The 20,784-nt window shown below is 37.9% G+C and overlaps 1 protein-coding gene across 4 annotated transcripts in view; it reads left to right on the forward strand.

Annotated features, from left to right (window-relative positions):
• Window positions 1-20,784, forward strand: part of ADGB (androglobin) — a 170,386-nt gene that overhangs the window by 20,583 nt on the left and 129,019 nt on the right. For all 4 annotated transcript variants that reach the window (XR_010918636.1, XM_067542212.1, XM_067542213.1 and 1 more), the window contains 5 exons: window positions 2,468-2,607; window positions 5,135-5,221; window positions 7,086-7,279; window positions 10,663-10,791; window positions 18,207-18,301. Coding sequence is in view for 3 of the 4 variants with exons in the window: in XM_067542212.1 (XP_067398313.1) it covers window positions 2,468-2,607; window positions 5,135-5,221; window positions 7,086-7,279; window positions 10,663-10,791; window positions 18,207-18,301 (645 nt within the window). In the remaining variant the exon portion in view is untranslated. The remainder of the gene's footprint in view (window positions 1-2,467; window positions 2,608-5,134; window positions 5,222-7,085; window positions 7,280-10,662; window positions 10,792-18,206; window positions 18,302-20,784) is intronic.

The following is a 20,784-nucleotide window of genomic DNA, read 5'->3' on the forward strand; positions in this document are numbered from 1 at the left end:
AAAACAACATTAGCATTCAAGTATTTTATTTTTTACAGAGAGTTAATTGCACGGTGCCCTTTTATTCTTTATTTCATCTCCTGCACAATCTGTTCTGTTCCTGTCTCCTGGCCTGCTCCTCTGTCCATGCATCTTTCTTGCCTTCATGTTCATTGCCTGGCCTTCATATGATTCTGTACTGCTTTTTCTTCCTTCTGCATGTGCTTTCCTTGATTCCCTTGCTTGGTTCCTTTCTTCCCTGGAATTACTGTCTCATTGCCTTATTCTCTTCTTCCATGGAATTTCTTCTCCGACTGGTCATTGACCTGTTTCAGAAAGTAGCTCCTGTTTCCTTTCTCCCTTTTATGCAGCAGAGGATCCTAGCAGAGGGAGTAAAACTGGCTTCTACTCCTTCTTTCCAGCTAGTTATACAGGCCCATAGGCTCGCCTTGCTAGAAACAAGAAGAGCAGCAGCAGAAAACAGCCAGCAAGTGCTCTGCGGACATCAGTGATCCATGGACCATAGTTTGGAAACCCCCTCTGTTTTATAAGATGTGTCCTTGAAAAAATAAGATTTCAAATAAACATTTTCTATGCTTTCTCTATCATCTCCCATTTTCTAAGGCGTTTTGGAGAAGACCCTAAAAGGGTAAGGTGTCCTAAAAGAAAATGAACTATACGAATAGGTGTAGATTACAGCACCACAAACCCCAATAAGACAACCACAGATAAGAGAAGTGGGTTGGTAGCAATACATATTTTTGCAATGATGGTATAATTTTGCATGCTCATCTACATATTTTTGGTATGGTATGTTGATTTGGGGGCTTTATCTACTCTTGTATATGTTTTTGCAATGCTGAGTCTAATGTGTTTTCATTTTTGCCATCTTAATATTGAGGTTGGTAATTTTTAAATTCACCTTACAATCGTATGAACAAGAAAGGATTATGAAAAAGGGGAAAACTAAGTATTATTTCAATTTGAGAGACAAGTGAGTATTTGAAACTGAAGTGTACCTTATTTTTAGGAGCTCTGATTACAAAACCATGAAGGGTTTGAATTTTCATTCATAATACTTTATTAAAACTGAGGTTTTGTAAATATTTCAGATACCACAGTGGGTGCATTATAAATACCTCTAGAGGCTAATAGAACTTCATCATCATTTCTCCTCTCTATACATTACATCAGAGGTTCTCAGGCTGAGGGCTGGGCCCCACTGGGGAGGCACAGAGTGTACTCTGAGGGTGGTATGAGAAGCTTTAGGGAAAAAAACTTACTGCACACATTTTACCCACCACTATGAATAACTAGCCAAGCTGATCCCTCCAGACAGATCAGGTCCTCAGCTGGCACTGTGCATTGGCCTCGAGATGGTGCTGTGCATTTGGATAGATTTCTGTTATGCTTGCATAGCATTATACAAAGTCATTGCCATTTATATTTTAATCCGTTTACTATGATGTGGTGTGCACATTTAATTGCAAGCATCAATCACCAGGGCAGTTTTGCTTTTGCTCTTATTACAATGGATCGTGGGCTCTGTTTCAATCAATGCCTTGCTGCTTTTCATATTTAGTGACAGTTGCATGTTGGTTTTTCTTTATCTGTATATGTAATTGTGTGATGGGGGAGGGGGCGTAAACTACTCCAGACAGAAAGAAGCGGGGCGCAATCAAATAATTTTTTGAGAAGCAGTGCCTTACATGAAACCTAAAGCTAAGGTTTAGGGCCTATCAGTGGTCTCATTAAAGACAATGGGATTATTCATATGCGTAAAGTCAAGCATGTGCCTAAATGTTTGCAGGATTTGAGGCCTTAAAGAGTCCTTTGGCATTTGTTTCCAAGGACTCTGTGATAGCAATGGAAAATATGCTATACATCTGAGACTGCACATAAATTTGGAAAATGGTTGCAGTTAGATTGCTATGTGAAATAAAATAGTCAAACAGTAAAGGGGTAGTAATATGGATGATCTGAATACAGGTTCCATGTATCTCTTTCATTCCCTGAACAATTCTCTCTGCATACTGCAGAATATCAACAATATTTCAAAATCAATCATGCTGTGTTATAAATGTTAAAATATAAACACAGGCATACAGATATACATGTTTAAAATTCTTGCCTGCTTTTTGCACGTTTTGTAGGTGGGGTACAGAGTGCCATATTAGAGCCTTATCCAAATCATTTGGAATAAATTGTACATTAAGATTTAACATGGCATTAGTAGAGATCCGTGTGAGTAAAGAATTGGAAATAAGCTCTACCAAATTAGCAAAGAACTTCAGTATCTGTCATGCTGACTGTACCTACTAGGGTTTCAAATTGCAATCTGTGTTACTTTCCCTATTCATTAACATCAGTAATATAAATCAAGCTACAGTATGAGTGGGTTCTTGGAGAACACATAGATTTCCTACATTGACTCTGTTTCTTATTTCCATCACACAGTTTTAATGTTTCTTTTCTTTCTCATTTGAAGGGATGCTGGCGAAAGATCATTGTGGATGATACCATACCTTTCGATGAAGAGAATAATTTGTTGCTTCCAGCTACAACCTGTCAAATTGAACTTTGGCCACTGTTGCTGGCTAAAGCAATCATTAAGCTGGCGAACACTGAGTATGTTTAGAGAGCATTCTATAAGTTTGTTCTATAAAATCAAATGGAATTAATAAGCAACAAAGTCAATTAAGTACACATGGTGAAATTATTGCAATGGTAAATGTCTGCTTTTTGAGCTCCGATGTGAAAGCTGACACAGTATATTTGTGTAGCAGGTTTCCTCAGCGGCTATAGCAGACACAGCAGAGAGAGAGAGAAAGAGAGTGTTTGTGTGTGTGTTTGTTTGTTTTTGTTTTAAAAGTTTCCTAAGGAAATTAATCTGAGAAATCTTCTCAACTGCCTTGTCTGCCTGATATTACTTCGTATGCTGCAAAAAAGAACTTCACACACAGAGCAGAAATGTCCCAGAAGATTGAATCAATCTGGAAGAGTGGAGGTGTTTAGATGACCAAACTAAGATAACTTATGTGCAATATTATCATAATACATGGTGGTTCCTGCTTTCAACATTGGTAGTTTGTGAGTTAAATATCATCTCTTACAGCAGTAATGAGCTAAGTAATGCTTAACCAATCAACGCTGACAAAGTAATATACAAACTAGAAATGAAAATGATATAACTGAGTCTGTGCTGGAGGGGTTAGTGATAGAAATCTGCAGTACCATGTTATAAATTTGGTTCTGTTCTGTCTGTAGCTTCTTTTTAGGCCAATGAAGATATAAAGTGCTCTGGATGCAGCATACCCTGCCCCCTCAGCAGGAGCAATGTTTCTGGGGAAAGGAGAAAGGAACTCCTCCAGCCATTTAGGAGTAGTAATGATAGGCTCTGAAGGGATTCTGGTCCACTACAGCTCTCTTTTTTTAAGAAGAATAGAGTCATAGTGGATAACAGGATATACATTTGAGACAGTAATGATGGAGACGTTAAGTCTATTGCTAAAACAGAGAAGAAAAAATATAATCAAATATGGATTTTCATTTGTAACAATACAAACATATATGTTCAATATTTAAAATATATATGTTTTTAAAAGGGAGATTATATTTATCAATAAGTTGTAAATTTTAAAATTCTACTCTGAGAACAAGTAGTATATTTTTATTAGGCCAATTTTTTTTCTTGAGTGACCTTTAAAAAAGATTACGACCTTTGATTAGGAAAAGGAAAGAAAAATAGTGGAGCTGGAGAGTCGATCCTGAAAAGGCATAGTTTAAACTGCAATCTTTATTTCTGTTGCATCTACTTGGATGCATTTTGTAGTATTTGACAGAGAGGGTCACATCCTGCATATTTCACACACAAGGTTTGCCAGTCACTTAAGTTATCAGTTCAGAAAAGTTTTCATAGTTCATGAAGGATATACTGGATATTCTTTGACTCCTCCTTGGGGTCCTTTCCATTTATTGTTCAACTTTTGAAATAATTAGCTGTATGCATTCTTACAAAAAACAAAATTAAGGAATCAGATTATATCAAATCTTTACAAAAATAAATATCATAGAGACAACTAAGTATAAAAACATATAGAACATATTTTTTGCTAGTATTTATCAAAAAGTGTAATTTAGAGGTACTTGGCATAGAAAGTAAAACTCATAAAGATGCATTATAGAGACATAGAGCATCACAACATATTATTGATAATTAGGGCTTACTCATGATTTTTCCACATGTATTAGGCACTGCCCAGGACTGCCCTAGGAAGCAGCCCATGACTCAGTCACAGCTTGCGTCCCGAGTCCCTTCTTGCTCCAGGGTGGTGGTGAGGTTGGGGAGTAGGGATGTATCCTGAGCCGGAATCTGCCCTCAGTAAACAATGATGTATCAAGAATTTCAACATTTGAATCACACCTACACCTAACTGAGTTCTGTTTTGAGTATACTGCAACATTATTTATCAGAATTTAAAAAAAAAAAAAAAAAAACTAGACTGAAATTTTCAAAAGCTCATTAGTGGTTTAGGAGCCTAACTTCCATTTTCGAAAGTGACTTTAGGCTCATGAGTAACTTATGTACTTTTAAACATTTTATCTTTAGTTTAATTAAATATAAGTTCAGTGGAAATAAGACTGAGGTCTGGAAACCCAGCAAAGTGAACATATATATGAAAGTTAATTTTGTGTGGCAGTTGTAAGTTGTTAGAGATATCAGATAAACTGGAATTTTATTTATAATAAACTTCAGATAACCTTTTTGTTTCCAGTTTTCTCTCATTATCCAATTACTGTCATGTGACATTGCAAAAACAAATCTTAACTGTAGTAGAAGTCTTTTGCAAAATAGAAGGGTTTTTTTAAAAGGGTGTATTATACACTTTCAATAAATTTAAAGGAAAATGAGCTGCAGCCAATGAAGCTGAAAATGTTGAAACTTCAACTGAGAGATCTTCAGTTTCAATAGATTGAGGAACACCCATAACTGCTTTCTGTGTTGATAGCTTGTCTTACATTAATTTGCTGAGCTCTATATGCCTGATCTAACCTCTATGGAAGTTATTGTTAACTATTGACTTTCATGGGAGTTGTATCAGGCTCTACTTAACTATAAATATTTTAATATATATACTATTTGAATTTGTTGTAGTATACATGAAGCTGGAAAACGAGAGCTGGAAGAATTCACAGTTCTCCAAGCACTTACTGGATGGATACCAGAAGTCATTCCTCTCCAGTGAGTTCTTCTGTTAAACAATCAATTTCCTTGTTTCTCCATACTTAGTACATGTTGGCTTTCTGAAAAATAGTACTCTGAGATGTGGGCCTTATAAACAATCAAAATCAATTTGTGAAAGGTCAGGTTTTTGACTCTAGTAAGTGGGGAGATGTGTGTTTAAAGACTTCAAAGGTTAGAAGCTTGCAGTCCCTGAAGAATTTTACTATGTTTATGTCCGCAAGCACTTCTGACACATGTGAAGCTATTACCAAGTTTAGAACTGCTGACATTTACATAGTTTAGAGCTGCTTTTCTACATAGTTACACTTTCAACTGATATTGAACCCAGCAATGAAAACAGTTCAAATTGCTAGGTGTGTCTAGTTTTATTCTGATATATGGCTTTAAAATGGCAGGCAGAGATTGTTTTAATATATGGTGTCATAACTTTGTGTAAAAGTTAACTGTATAAAATACAGTAACTCCTATGTGTAACTAGAAACAAAGTGCTTGAGTTCAATTGACTGCTGTATTGATATTTCCAAGCTGATGCAACTTGTTAATTTTTATTTCAAGCCAAACAGTCATACTGAATTTCATTTAATAACACTCTTGCTTCCTTTCTCCCTGACCCCTCTACCCGATACTGCATATTCAGGTCCATTCTGAACAGCCGGTGCAACAGGGAGTTAGTCTGACATCACCCTTTTATTAAATGACTGGGATATATGCGATATATAGGATATATTGATGTGTATAGTGTAAAGGCTCTGTTTGTAAAAGAAATAGTAATTTTGCAACTTGTGCCTTTTGGTGAATGTATTTTAAAAGAAACAGTTAAACATTAAGTGGACTAATATTAAATAGTCCATAATGGGCCAAAATTTCAGTCTGGCCTTATTTAACCTTCATACTTGTGCCTGTTGAGGTTACTTAGATGTCGATGCCTCAGAATGTGCCTGCAGGTAAGGAATTTAGACATCCAAATGGCCTAAATTACAGGGGCCATTTTGCACCTGCAGTTTATTACTGCAGCAATAAAAGCCAGTGTCTGCAAAACTGGCCCTAAATATTAATTTTTGTTTTACAAATAGGAAAGAAGTGAGTGCCACAATTTTGCTGACTGCAGTAACACGGCGCTGGCTATAGCTTGTGGCCCAATCAACTGTTTAGTGATATGGTTTTAAGTTTTTCATGCAGTTACTGTGGGGTCTGTTCAGGTTCCCTCTCCACCATCCCCTCCGCCCCAATATTAGTTGGTCAGATTTGATTTTATTTCTGGACGCAAGGATCCATCCCTTATGGAGAACCACAACATCAGCCATCATATCAAGGAACTGTTAGATAGTCTTTGTTGGAATCCGTGGGGAGAAGCTGGGGAGAGCTAGTTATTTTGAAGTGAATCAGAGAGTCTAGAAGAACTTTTGGAGAGAAGTTTTCTTTTTTACAAAATCAGGATTTTAGTTAAGATATTTACTATATGTCTCAGTTTAATATCATACATTGTTGTTCTAGTATTGCAGAATGATACCCAAGATTTCCCCATTAATTGTAAAGTATCATGTCTTCCACAACAGTGTCTACTAACAAGCCTGAGCAGAGGATGGCTCACTATTTCTTGATGTGCTAGCTCTACTGACCAGTCTGACTGTCTATATTGCCCAAAACAAATCATGTTCTTGCCAACTCTTGTTGTTTTTCTAATGATTATACATGAAAACATATAAATACAGCAGTGTGCTTGTTAGCTGAAATAACAGTTACTTTTCCAAACTGTCAGATTGAATCAGCTGCAGAATAGCAGTCTCTGAATGAAAAGCAGAAAGCCTTATTTTAATCTATAACAAATATAAATAATGTTGATGTATGTGGTTTTTTTAAGGCCTGGATATTTGGATAAAGTTTGGATCTTTTTAAAAGACATATTACCAGAATTTAAGCTACCAAATGAGACATCCCCTGAACTGAAAAATCCTCTATCAGATATGAAGGCTAAAGAGACCAAAGGGCCTGAATTAAAAAACGAAATTCCTGTTGCCAGTAAGCAAGCGGAGAAGGCTGAGAAAATTGGCAAAGGTAGGAAACTGCAGACTGTAAAAACTTTGAAAGTTGAAGATAGGCAAAGTTGACGTCATGCTTAGCATTCAAATACATCCTACATTGTTACAGTATATGCTACTCTATTGGCCCAGTCTTACTCCCATTGAAGTCACTGGACCAAATTCTGTACTTGGTGACACCAGAGTAAGTCCGGTTTCAACTATTGACCTTACCAGGAGCAGAGTTTGGGGTTAATTTTTTTAAGTATCTCCTCCCTTTAATTCATCTGTAGCAGAACACTATGTTCCACTGTTTGGCATGTGGGCATTTATGTAGAAAAGTGTTCCTTGTAGGAAAAAAACAAGTATATAGGTTACTGTTCGCCCTAAGGTGATTGACCCAGTGTAATTTTGACCAAAAAGAGCTTGGCAGCAGTATTTATTTCATAATGAATGTTACAAGGTGGTGGTTACTTGTGGAGAGCTCAGAAAACGAAAATTAACATGCACGTGCAATTTCAAAAGTGCCCTTGATTATTTTTTGTAAAGCAGGAAAGGAAGATAGCAGTGTTTTTTTTGTGTGTTATCTTTGTGCGCATGTAAGTGTATATAAACAACTGTTCATACAGGTTTAAGTCAAAATGCAACTATAACTTTCCTATTCATGGTATTGAAGGTGAGTTAATATATCTAACATTTCTGGAATCCAATTTTCCTTAAAATCCTGTCTGAAATTAAATGGAAAAGTCATGTTCCAGGTTTATTGAGAGTGTCTTGTTCCAGAGTGCCATTCTGCAATGTTTATATCTCACACTCATTTCTGTTAGCTTCAGTTTTCACCATACAAAACGTTTAGTTCTGCAACAGCTCTGTACTGTATGTTTATAAGAAACCACAAATTAGAGACTGAATCCTGTGTCAACTGGGTGACATTCTGAGTTACCCCCTTTCTGAGCAAAAGAGCCAGAGTGGTGTAAAGTCAAGGAACTTGAAAAGCCCTGGATCTGGCAGGCAGAGAAGTCCCATTGTGAAGGAAGTGTGGAAAATAGCCTCAGGTGCCTTCTGAGGACCCTCACCATCCTTGGCATAGGAGGTTTCACAGTTGTTCCAGAGGCAGGGTTGGGGATGTAGGGCTGCAGAGATCCTGAGCAGCACTGTCAGCTGTAGGGCAGCCCAGGGAGGCTGCTGTAACTTAGTCCCTATCTAACGTAAAACAGGGGCCACTCCAGCCCTTGGAACAGCTGAGAATAAGAAGGACACAGCATTGGCTTAAAGCCACCTTAGTCCTGCCATCACCGGGCTGTGAGTTCTATGCTGTGCTTCTTAGAGGTGTAGCAGAGAATCTCACCCTTTAAATATATTACTTACTTTTTAAATTAGTTGCTTTAGAAAATTCGAAGTGCAAAGACTTCTGTAGTCTCAAATTTGTATCAGTGATGGAAATAGAGTATTAACCTATGAGACTAGCTCTTCAATGCAATATTTTTATAGGTGGTTTTGATAGGATCATCTATAATTAAGGTTGCTTGATAACTCCCATTATAAACACACTGTTTTCAGTTTTGGCAAACTTTAACAATTTGGGATGAAATTTTCCATGCTGGGTGTCTGCCTCATGCTGAATTGTTTTGGAATATTCTGGCCAAAACAGTTGAATCATTTTTGAGAATAAGTCTAGTTTAAAAATGTATCATTGTGCCCATGTTAGAAAATTCTGGTGAACTGTTCTTTGAAGAGCTCTAGCACCTCCATGCTTTGGAGCAGGGACTTCAAATTTCTCAAAGGGGCTTTTGTGTCAGAGATGTGCCCTTTGCCATTGCTATGAAAATCCACCTAAATGTGGTAAAGTTATAAAATTGCAGTTCACACCTGTTCAGCAGAGAGTTCTTAGACTTTAGCAACTAAATTCCATGAAGATTCTGTGGGCATACTTCAGCATAAGGCTGAGCAGGACTTTCCCTGCAATTGCAGATTTGGGATGATGATGGCTGTGCCAGGTTCAGGCACTTGAGCTGAGAACAGGGCGCCTGTGCTCTTGACCACCCTCAGAAATGTCTAAAAAAATCTGCTGCTCTAGGCAACAGTTCAATGTGTCCCTCATGCCACTCGAATTTGAGCGAGTGGTATAGAGAGTTGGTCACAGCATCACTCAGGTTTGGCTCAGCTGCTCTTCCATGACGGCAGAGGAGCAGTTGGGCCAATTCTGCTCCCCAGGTAGCAGTCCAGAAATCTGTCACCCTAGCCAGCCTATACCGAGAGTGGTCTCTGATTACCCTGCTGAGCCCAGGTAGTGTGGAGAATGAAGCTGCTTGATTCAATTGTAGAGGGATCAAGAGCCGGACCTGTGGGGACCAGATGGAGTTGATTGGGACAAGGAGTCTGGGGGTGGGAGGACTGGGACTGGAAGCAGGGTCCGGAATTAGGTGAAAACTGGGATGCAGTAGTCAGGGGAAACAGATCTGATGAGGACCCCAGGGTAGGGATGGAAAACTGGGACAGACTGACCAAGGAACTAGGGGCAAAGGAGGCAGGGAGAGACTGAGATTGGATGAGGTGTCTGGGAAGTGAGGCTGGAACTGGGAGCCAGTAAGGCTAGGGATCAAGCGCACATGGGTGGGGCAACTGGAGGCCACAGTTAAGGAAAGAGAGAGATTGAGGATCTGGGATGGGGGTAACTGGGACTGAGTGGACAAGGAGACTGGGAATGGGATGAAAAGCCTGAAAAGTGGCGACTTGGACTGGCTAGCTAAGGAGAATGTGCCCACCAGAGCACACTCCTTTACAGAATCTGGAGCAGAATCAAGATTCCTGAGGTCTCACTATTCTTTTGCTGTGAACAAAACCTCTGGTAAAGTGTCCCATCTTCTTTGAGTGCTGGTCCACACAGATTGTGACAGCCTCGTACTGCTATCAGTTACTCTGTTAGCTCAAGTAGCACAGGTCTGTGTGGTGGATTTAAATGCTTCACCATGCTGATGACCCATCATGTGGTCCCTCATGATGGAATTTCTGTTTTTTCAGTTTGCTTTTTTAAAAACCTAGGAAATTAAACACACACACATGCAACCATGTTAAAAATATTTGTAAGGTGGGAAAGTCAAGGCTCTCAAAAGTTAAATGTCAGAATTAAGGTAGCCCATTTCCCCTCTTTACCTTGATCGGGTCCATTGATGTAAAAACTGCAGAGCCTTGTGTCCACGAGGATTTTGACATTGAGGTTTCTGTCCTGATGTAAAAAGCACATCTTTTGCTGCAATGAAGACATAGTCTTTATCTTTATTGTGTTTTCTCATCTATTCTACTTATCTAACTGAGCAAGAATTTTACTTTCTTTTAAAAAGCTTACCTGACAATGAGGTTTCATGATTTAAAGGCATTGAAAGGAAAAGAAAATATGTAGTCTTTATTCCATTTTGGTAGATAAGCCAGAACAAAGAGAAATTGGAAAGAAGAAAAGTAGAGATGGTGAAAAAGAAAAAAACAAGTCAGCACCTCATTCTGCACGAATCTCTACAGACATCCAAAGTTCCCTTCAGTCCTTTATTGACAGTAAGTTATAAATGCTCATATAATTTAATCAGGTTTTTTTTACAACTAAGAAGGTATTTTGTGTAGCTGTTTTGTCATCAACAACCAATAGGAAGCTTGTTTGTTTGACATCCTAATTTGTATTCTCTGTTAATAGAGTGAAATAATTACAAACCTCAAAATGTATTTAAAAAAAATACCTCTTTTTGTACTTCAGTTTAATAGTTGTGGAAATGTGATGGGCTCACTTCTGGGCCAGCAAAAGGCATGAGTGATCAGCATTAAAGAACATTATGGAAAGAAAAAACAAATGCCTTAATAGTGGGATGGTATGTTTAAATATGGAAAGGAGGGGAGAAACAGGTCTCTGAACTGAAACATTCTGGAGGTTTTATTAGATCAATAAAAAGAAAAGCAAAATCACCAAATTGTGGTCAAAAGACAACATTACTAGAGAGTCTTTGCTGCTGTTAAATTAAAATTCTGTTGGTGGTGTGCAACAGAAGATGGGTGTAAAGAAAAAATGGAGGAGGAAAGTGATTCAGTTTCCGTATCTGGAACCAAAGAACTTTTCGGTGTCAAACCTACTTCAGAGACAAAATGAAATGCATTCATAATACACATGAGAAACTTTTGTTCCATGAGAGTAAATTGTGACACCAGCCCTTTATTCAATGGGACAGTGAAATCACTTGGAAAGCAGTGATCCAGGTTGGTGGTATATTTCAGCCAAATTAGTAGAGATACCATATCTTTAATTTTTAGCTAGCAAAAACCTGAGATTTTTGAACAATGAGATGTAGCATAAGATATCTAAAGAGCTACAAGGATGAAGAATAAGGAAAGCTAGCCTGGGGCAAAAATTAAAACATCTGGAAGCATTAGCAAGGTGAAAAGAACCAGACTCAGCCTGAAACTCACAGTCAGGGTTGTGTGTTCAGATACTTAGGCCTTGTCTACACTAGAAAGTTTTGTAGACAAAAGTTTTGCCGGCAGACAGCCACTACTGTAATTAAATAACTGTTGCGTGTCTTCACTGTCTCCTTCTGTCAGTGGAGTGCATTCATACTATCAGCTGTTTTGTCAACAAAGTGAGCAGTGCACAGTAGGTAGCTATCCCACTGTGTAACTGCATGCAGGGTGCTTTGAGAAGGGTTTGCAATGCCTCATGGGACAGGCACATCATCACATGATGAAGGTTTCTGAATCCCATCATTCCATGAGAATCCGACTAGTTTGACAGCTGCTTTTAAACTACCCTGTCTGCCAAGCTGACACTGCTGAATACAAACACAAGAAGCCCACAGAAGTGAGGGGGAAGTGTGTGTGTGTGTGAGAGAGAGAGAGAGAGACACACACACACATGGAGAGAGACAGATAGACAGCGTGTGTTAGGGGACAGTGAGTGTGTCTGTACTCATCCTGTCTCTTTAACTTCAGACAGCAGCAACTGGAAGCAGCCAATTGCAAGGCAGAAGCTGCTACACAGATAGCTCATAGCTGGCATTCCTCGTTCCACACACACACCCCCCCCCCCCCCGCAGCAGAGACAGGTCCAGTACACCCTTGGGGGCAGGGGTGAGGAGAAGGATAGAGCCCCACCTGCCTCCCTGGCTCTGCACAGTTTAGGGCAGGCAGGCAAGACTGTGTTTGCTGTGCTGTGGAGTGAGCTCTCCATGGTGAGTTAACTTGAAAACTTCCTGGGGCTTTGAAAGGGGAGGGATGGAGGCGGATGGCTGTAGGGTAGCTGAGCTCAAACTGCTTACCAGCACGGCGCTCACGATGTCATGCTGGGATAATCGGAAGGCTATTTTTATCTATATAACCTAAGGGCGGTGTCTACACATGTGCTTTTTCACAAAAACTTTGCCAAAAAAGGCTCTCTACCTCTCGTCTAGGTGTTTTTATTTTGTCGATAAAACAGGGCAGTTTTGTCGAGAAAAGGGTCATTGCACTGTGTACACCAGGATTGTTTTGTCGACAAAAGGTGACTCTCTAGTGTAGACCAGGCCTTAGTGAATGGGTGTGATGAGAACCTGGATAGACTAGAACAGAAAAGAGAACTGAACTTGAAACTTGTAAAGAAGGAGGCTGTAAGGTGGAGAAAAATGTAAGATTGGTTGGCTGTGAAGAAAAGAAGAGAATTACATTTAATGTTTTCGATAAAGCACTTAATTGAGTCATCCTGTCTTCCATAATTTTACTTCCCATATTTTCCACCATATGTATATGGGAGACTGACACAATCTCTTTCTCAAACGTTGAAAAGCTGGGACATGTATCCTCCCTTTTAAATTCTATCAGCTATGGCTGTGATTGCAGAAGAATTTGAAACGTTCAGTGTGCTTAGTACTACGTTAGATCTTACTTCATTCCCAATGAGGTTGAATAGTGTGTTGAATACCATATAATATTCTATGTGGTTTTTTTCATACATAGTATCAATAATTAAAGAGGAATACATTTTCCTTGTGGATGCTTTTAGCCGTTATTAAAACATTGCTCATGTTTGACCAACTATCCTGTATTAATTTCAGTATTGATTATTTTAGTTCTTCCTCTTTCTTCACTTGCCACATTTAGTATAGGACTTGCACATTTAAATTTACCTGAAAAGAGAATATCCAGGGCAAAGTGCTTCATTCACTTTTTAAGATTGCTGATTTTGTGCTGCATGGAAAACCATGTTAGCATAAAAGAAGGTTGCAACTCTCCTAATAAATTCAAGTGTTTGCCTTTTAGTTTAGTGGCATAATCATCAATTGATCTTTGCTGTTTTGGGTGTCAAAGATGAACAGAGACTGCTTCTGAATGACATCAGTTTGAAAACAGAGGCTCAGGAAAATACTAGGTATGAAATGGAATGAAATTAAAACAAATGCTATGATTCATCAGAGAGTTGTATAACTCTTCATCTCCAAAGTTACCCAAAAAAGAAGATGGAAATACCTAGCATGGGTATTAAGAATGAATACAGAGCATCTGCAGTGGTAGGCGTGCCCTTGGAGAGCTGGAGGAACATGTAAAAGGGTCTGACCTAAATCTTTGAGGATGATACTTAAAGGCTGGAAAATGTATGGGTGTTAATATAAAGGAGCATGTAGAAAGCAATCCAGGATAGATGGGGTGGCAGAGCCTTGTTTGTGCGCTGACTGATGTTTGACAGTGTGGGAAGAATCCAGATTCAGAACCATGAGGCTGGTGGTGATTGCAGAAGTTTCTGAATTGCTGCTGGAAGTCTTGGAACAGGGACCTAAATGATCATTTCAGCTACTTTTGTATGGTGGCAATGACATTATCTCACCTGCAGCAGCATGAAATTGCTCTTTCATTTCAACAAAGTTTCACTCAACAGCACATTTGACCTTGAGAAGTCCAGAGGTACTGATCTATACTTTTTGAGATGAGCATGGATCCTTTCTACTTTGCTGTTAGATAACTCTTGATAAAGTTTACATTTTACTTTTTAGAATTACAAAATAATTTCTATATTCATTACATGAGTCCATTCAATCATTTGTTCTTACTTATTTTAAGTTTAGCCTGGTTCATTCAGATACATTCTTAATGTACAAGGCTAAACACGGAAGTTTGGTAAACACTAATCACTTGTTTTTTATTGATCAGCAGTTTTCATAGTTATTGCTTAGAATCAGAAAAAAATCACTCAATGAAATCAATGCTGGGAAGACAAAATTCTGAAAAATAAGATTAATGCTCAGCTTTATATATCACTGTTATGAGAGGCCCTATCAACCTCTCAGAAACATCTAGATTCTAGCAAACCAAGGCTCCTAACAGTTCACAGCTCTACTTGCTCTCCTCGCCCTCCAGTGACAATGATTCCACCTACTAGCTATCTCCTTCACTCCAGTCATCATTGACCAAGCATCTCTTCCACTCCTCTAAGCGTCTAGACAATTCCTTGTCTTTCTTATTATCTCTGAGTAGTCCTAATAGTCCCAGAGAGGAAGGATGTTCCAGTAGTTAGGGTACTGGCATGGGACTTAGCAGACTTTGCTCTGCCACAGACTTCCTGATTGATCTTTGGCAAGTCAGTCTCTCTGTGCCTCAATTTCTCATCTGTTAAATAGGGATAATAGTATTTCTCTGTCAGACAGTTATTGAAGGGAATAATACATTAAAATATGGAGGTACAGAGATACTTTGATAATGGGGGACAGGTAAGTACCTCAGATAGTTAATAGATATTAAAAGATCCTTGATATCCATACTGTTTGCCTTTTATCTGTGCAGAATAGTTAGTTTTCATTCACAGATTGAAATTAGAGCCTAATGTATTTAGTATTAAAAATCTTACATGTATGTGTTGTGTTTATATGAATAAGTCAGAATGACCTAGAAGAAAATCCTGATAAATCCTGAAAATAAAAACACACAGCCTTGCATTTTGGTCCTTTTTAATATACAAATTTTATCTGAGTTAATTCTAATAGTGCTTTTTTGTTCCCATGGGGGGGGAAAATGAACTTGCTCAAAATGTAGAGTTCTTACTGTCTCTGAATGAATTTACAAAACAGCAAGATCTAAAATTGTGCAACTGCTGAAATCTCAAATCTTTAGCAGTTGACTGAACAGTTCATAAATGTTCAATGGCAGCTCTAAATGATAGACATTGCTGGAGCTAAACATTTTAGTAATGCTGTAAGTTATAATACTTTTCACCTAATAATTCATATTTAGCAATGTTATCAGTATTAACCAAATTCAGAGACATCAATTTCATGCTACTCTACACAAGAATAAATTACCCCCTTAGTTTTTGTACAGTGAAAAAAATCAAATATTGTTTCATTTTTAAAGCAGTCAGCATAGCACTTATTTTTTAATATTCTGTTAATGTAAAGTGGAGATGATATAGCAATCAATTAATGATTTACATGCTCTAAGAATTTGTTCAGTGCCTGTATACATGTTGTTTCACAGACCAGCTGGACTTAGTTTTGCAGCTTTAGGCTCCACCTGGTACTTTGATGAAGTACTTATTGTTTGAGTAAAATGTTTTCTCACATGAGCAGAAATTGGTTTGGCTTCTGGCATTTACTGTTCCGTAACGTTGTACATTGGAGATGTTAGTGATGCTTTTGTAGTAGGTCCAATATGTCTGCAGGGGACTGAGATCAAGCCCAATGACATTATTGCTTTTTAAACAAATGAAACCCATAGCTAACACAACAGCTGTGGCTAACATGGGAGTCACAGGCATGTGGAGAGAGAGATTAAGGACCAACTGGAACGTTCTGTAGAGTAGTCCTAACTCACCAATCACTCACATTTTACAGAGATGTTGAATTTAAAGGGATTTCAGAAAGGATATTCTGGAATCAGAGTTTTTTTCTACTGTATTGAAGAAAAGCGTTGAAAGCTTTGAAACCCTTCTGGAAAGATGGATTTAAAAAGCACAAAGAAAGCTACACTTCCTGTCCACTTGCTTAGGTTTCCTTGCCCTATCTTTGTTTTTATGTTACATAAACTGGAATGTTTGTTCTATGTTGCAAACATCATTCATCTGCCTATTCCTAAGGCATACTTCTAGCTGGAGATTCATTAGAACTAGAAGGGTAAGGAATCTCCTGTTTCTATCTTGCAAACTGAATATAACTTGTGACATATCAAGATAAAATTCAGACCTGTGAATAGCTGTCACCCTGCCATTGTAACTTGGGTTGCTCTTTACAATGTCTTGCTGCTGTAGCCTCCAACCTGGACTACTCACAAACATCCTCCAGCATGTAAGTCACTCCTAGCTATGTCTCTGTGTGTGCTGCAGCCAGCCAGCCACATTTTGTCTCCTATCAGCCTTAAAGATTACCACAAGAAGACCCCAACACACTTCCAGCTCCAGAAACATATGTCCTGTATTGCTCAGCTATCCCCTAGACAGTACAAATATACTGAGTCTGTTATTCCTTAAGGGAATAAAGCGCACACAACTAGTTGTCACAAACAGAGATACCCAGACACATCATTTTGAACACACTGGATTAGATACAACAATAAAGCAAGTTTATTAATTACAAAGAGATTTTAGGTGAGTACAAGTAAAGATCAGAAGAGGTTACAAGAAAAATAAAGATAACACTTTGTGTGCCTAAGGCGACAAGCAGTCTGTGTGAGAGGAAATTCCATGCTGTTTCTTTGCTAAGATATAGATTTTTGCCCCTACCTCTTTCCTGCCAAAGAATGGCCACTTATCAGGTAATGGTCCATCATCCTTGTTTACACCTGGCTGAGGTGTCAGTTTGCCTTTGACTCTGAAGAATTGCTTTGGCCACTCCTCTGGCCACTCCTTATCTGGAAAACATAGGTAGTAATGATTTCATATTATGTTTATAGCTTCACTGCTATGTGCATTTTGCCATGATATTATTGATCAGCATATGATGAGTTCTTAAATAATACCTCATAACATGGCTTGTACAAAAATTATTGCAATAGTATGTGGGGTGTGAAAACAGGTATATTCTATCATATCACTACATGAGCAAAAAGTGCCCACAAAAGACAGGGATCAGGCTATGGCCAATAAGTTCAAACACTCACCGTTCACTCCCACAGACTGGGGAAGAGAAATAGGGAGAAGCAGCTTTTGTTTTTTTTAGTCCACTTATATAGCCCAGATTACATTTCTAAGGCCTGGTATACACTACATAGTTAGGTCAGTGTAAGCTGCCTTACATCGACCTAACTCTGTAAGTGTCTACACTAAAATGTCGCTCTTGACAATGTAACTTGCCCACTACCCCGACTTAATAACTGTACTTCCACGTGAGGCATAGAGTCAGTATTGATGTTGTTAAGTCGATGCAGTGTGTGTTGCTTACATCAACTTTTGCTACCTTTCAGAAGTTGTTCCTCACTGCCAGTTATATCAGTACAAGTGCTCCTGCTGATGACATGCCCCGCCAATGCAAGGAACATAGTGTGAACATTCAAAAGTGATTTCATTACTGCGGTGACTGTATGTCAATGTAACTTAGGTTGATGTTTTGTAGTATACACATACTGTCTAATCTGTCTTGGCATTTATATTTTTGCACTATGGCATCTCATTGCCAATAGTTTTAACATTTGGGGGAAAAACATAAAAAGACTGTCTTCTATGGCCAATCAGTATAGTTACCTTCTAACCAGTAATCTGTCTGCTATGTATTTTGTGTAATGCAAACAAAATGTTTAAATGGTGCTAATGCACTATGTTGCATTGGACCAAAACAATGGGGCTTTTCCAAAAATGGTTCTGTTTCAATGAAGTATCAGTCAAGCACTTCTTCTCAATTAAATATCCTATCATATTCTAATTATAGAACATAGTGTTCCTCAGGGAATTAGAACCATTTGATGTTATGTATTTCAAAACTTGTTTTGTTTTTGTACTGCTCCAAGCAGTACTGATGCAATATTCTCTCTTCTAGGTTCTCCAGTGCCGACACTGCCGCAAATGGTGGTGTATGCTAGCTATGTACCTCTCCATTTGTCTGAAGAGAAGATCTTTGTGTTGGGGCAAATGGTAATGCTTTGTTCTCTCAGAAAAAACAAATAACTTTTTCACAATTAAGATATAGTATTTTGTAACAAGTGCATTTAAAAAAAAACATTCCCCAGGAAATGACTATTCAGTTCCATTTATTTTTCAATACTGAATACATTTCTTATAATCTTTAAATCTCCATTTCCCTGCCACAGCCCTAGCAATCCCTCTGTTTTACCACATTTTTCACTTCTCACTCAAGTCCCTCTGTTAGTCACTGTATTTCTGGCTAAGGAGCGCAGGACTAAATCTTGAGAGATTAAAAAAAGGCAAGATCGGATATTAATGAAAAAAGTAAGCTTAATTACTGTAAGAGCTCCTTGAAAAAAATGAATTAAGTTTTTTAGTACAATTAACAACTCAATTGATGTATAATTTCTAATAAACTAGTGTAAACAATAAATAGCCAATCTGTGTTCATTCAAGTTGTGATTGTTGTTGTGACTGGTGAATGTAAGTGTATGTTAGATGTTACGTTTCATGTTTTGGCAGAAAAAGAAGAAAAAGGGGTTTGTAACCTGTTAATATATTTACAATTAGCTAGTCAACCAGCCCAAAAGCTATTTATATTGATGGAGAGGGAAGGATTTCTTGAAACATTAGCTTTTGATATAAGGAATAAAAACAGATTTTCTTTTCAATTTGATTCTTATTACTAATAATTATAGTGCTTAAAGATTATTAGCCTTCACAGAATAAAGAAATGTACGGCTGTACTTTTACTGGATTGTATTTGAATTATTTGTATTTAATATCAGTTGGACAAGGATTGTGTTCTTTGTTTAAATTGTATTGTGTTACTAGAAGGACTACTGTCATTTTATCCTGTATAATTTATGTGCTTAATACAATTTCTCTGTACTACTAGTAATTTATTGTAATCAGAAAGCAGTTTGGAAGTGGTGGTTTAGTGGTTGCATTCTCTCCTGCCATATGGGGAGTTGAGTCTAATTCCCTGGATTTGGCCTCAATCCCTAAAAAGGCAGAGATTACCACAAAAGAGATGATAGACCAGGTGGGGTATGGCAGGTGTGAGATGTCATTTAGACATTTGTCCGAGATGATCATTTAGTAGACTCACAATGAATGATTGTCAAGGGGGGGGGAAATATAGAAATATACTATTTCTTCTGGACATCATTTAGGTAAGTCTTGTTTAGACCATGTTTGGGGACCAGAATCCCACTATTGAAAGTAATCAAATTTTGGAAGATTAGTTTAATTATGTGGGTGTGATCCTGGCCCCATTACAGTCAATGGGCGTTTTGTCATTCACTTCAGTGGAAGCATGATTTTTGCATTTTCTCTTTTGGCAAACTATAGTGGTGTATGCTCTGCCAGTGCTTGTATAGCTGGGTTTTGTCTGCCTACAAAAAGAATGCAGAGTTATTCAAATAAAAGGGGGAAAAAATCAATACTTTGGTATCATTCTACTGTGTATCTTGGCCAACAGTTATCTGCCAAAATCTACAGTAAAGTAGCTAAACTTGTTTACTAGAGAATCTTTTCTAAACGCTTGGTGGTTTTGCTTCTTACATTTTAAGTACTGCCTTTTTAAAATGTATGCTTCACTAGCCACCATTCCTACATGTTACATGTCCAGGAGGAAACATCAAATCAAATTGATGAGGTTGCTTGTGGATCCTCTTTGCGTTCTGGCTTGATTTCTATTTATTTTCAGTCACACTGACAATCACAATGACAGTAGTTGTTGCCTAACTTGTGGAGTCCCAGGGATGCTAGACAATGAGCAGTGGGGGATGCTTTTTGATGGAATGCAATGTAAAGATGAGTAATTGGTGGCTTGTTTACTGAGCAACAGAAGATACATAGCTAAAAAAATAAACATAAAAACAAAGGCAGATGTGCAGTTATTAAAACTTAACATTAAGTAGAGAAGGAATTTACTTAAATATTAGAAGATAAATGTTTAAATGGGAAGAGCACCACTCAATGTCCATATCTAAAATTGCTCTTAAGTCATGGTTATGTGAGCCAGCTGTAGTATCTTTACATATAACCATATGTACTAAAATACACAGTGAGATTAAGGGGCTAATTCTGTTAAGAAATATTGCTACAGAATAATTTCACATTTATGGAGGTTTTCATGAGCCACCTAACTAAGTCAGTTGCTTAGTAGAACTCTGCTACCTTGAAACATTTGAAAAACATTCTTTACAACAAAATGTTGTCAGCCTTCCTTCTTTTTTTACTCTGCTACTATGAAACAGTAGTCACTCTTTGTTTCTATCTCCAGAGCCAAAAACCATGGCTGTGGCTGAAACTCCCTTTATACGATAAATCTATTATACAAGATAAAATGTATTTAAACCAAAAATGTGCCATTAAATTTTGCCTCTTGATCAGTTACCTTTGCTAGACATGTTTGGAACAAGGTGCCGACTGAATATCTAATATTTTAAATCTAAAATCTAATGTTAAATCTAATATTTTGTCAA

Source organism: Emydura macquarii, unplaced genomic scaffold (assembly GCF_026122565.2).
Source record: "Emydura macquarii macquarii isolate MOO-44397 ecotype Brisbane River unplaced genomic scaffold, CSIRO-AGI_Emac_v2 contig_705, whole genome shotgun sequence".
Taxonomy (NCBI): domain Eukaryota; kingdom Metazoa; phylum Chordata; order Testudines; family Chelidae; genus Emydura; species Emydura macquarii.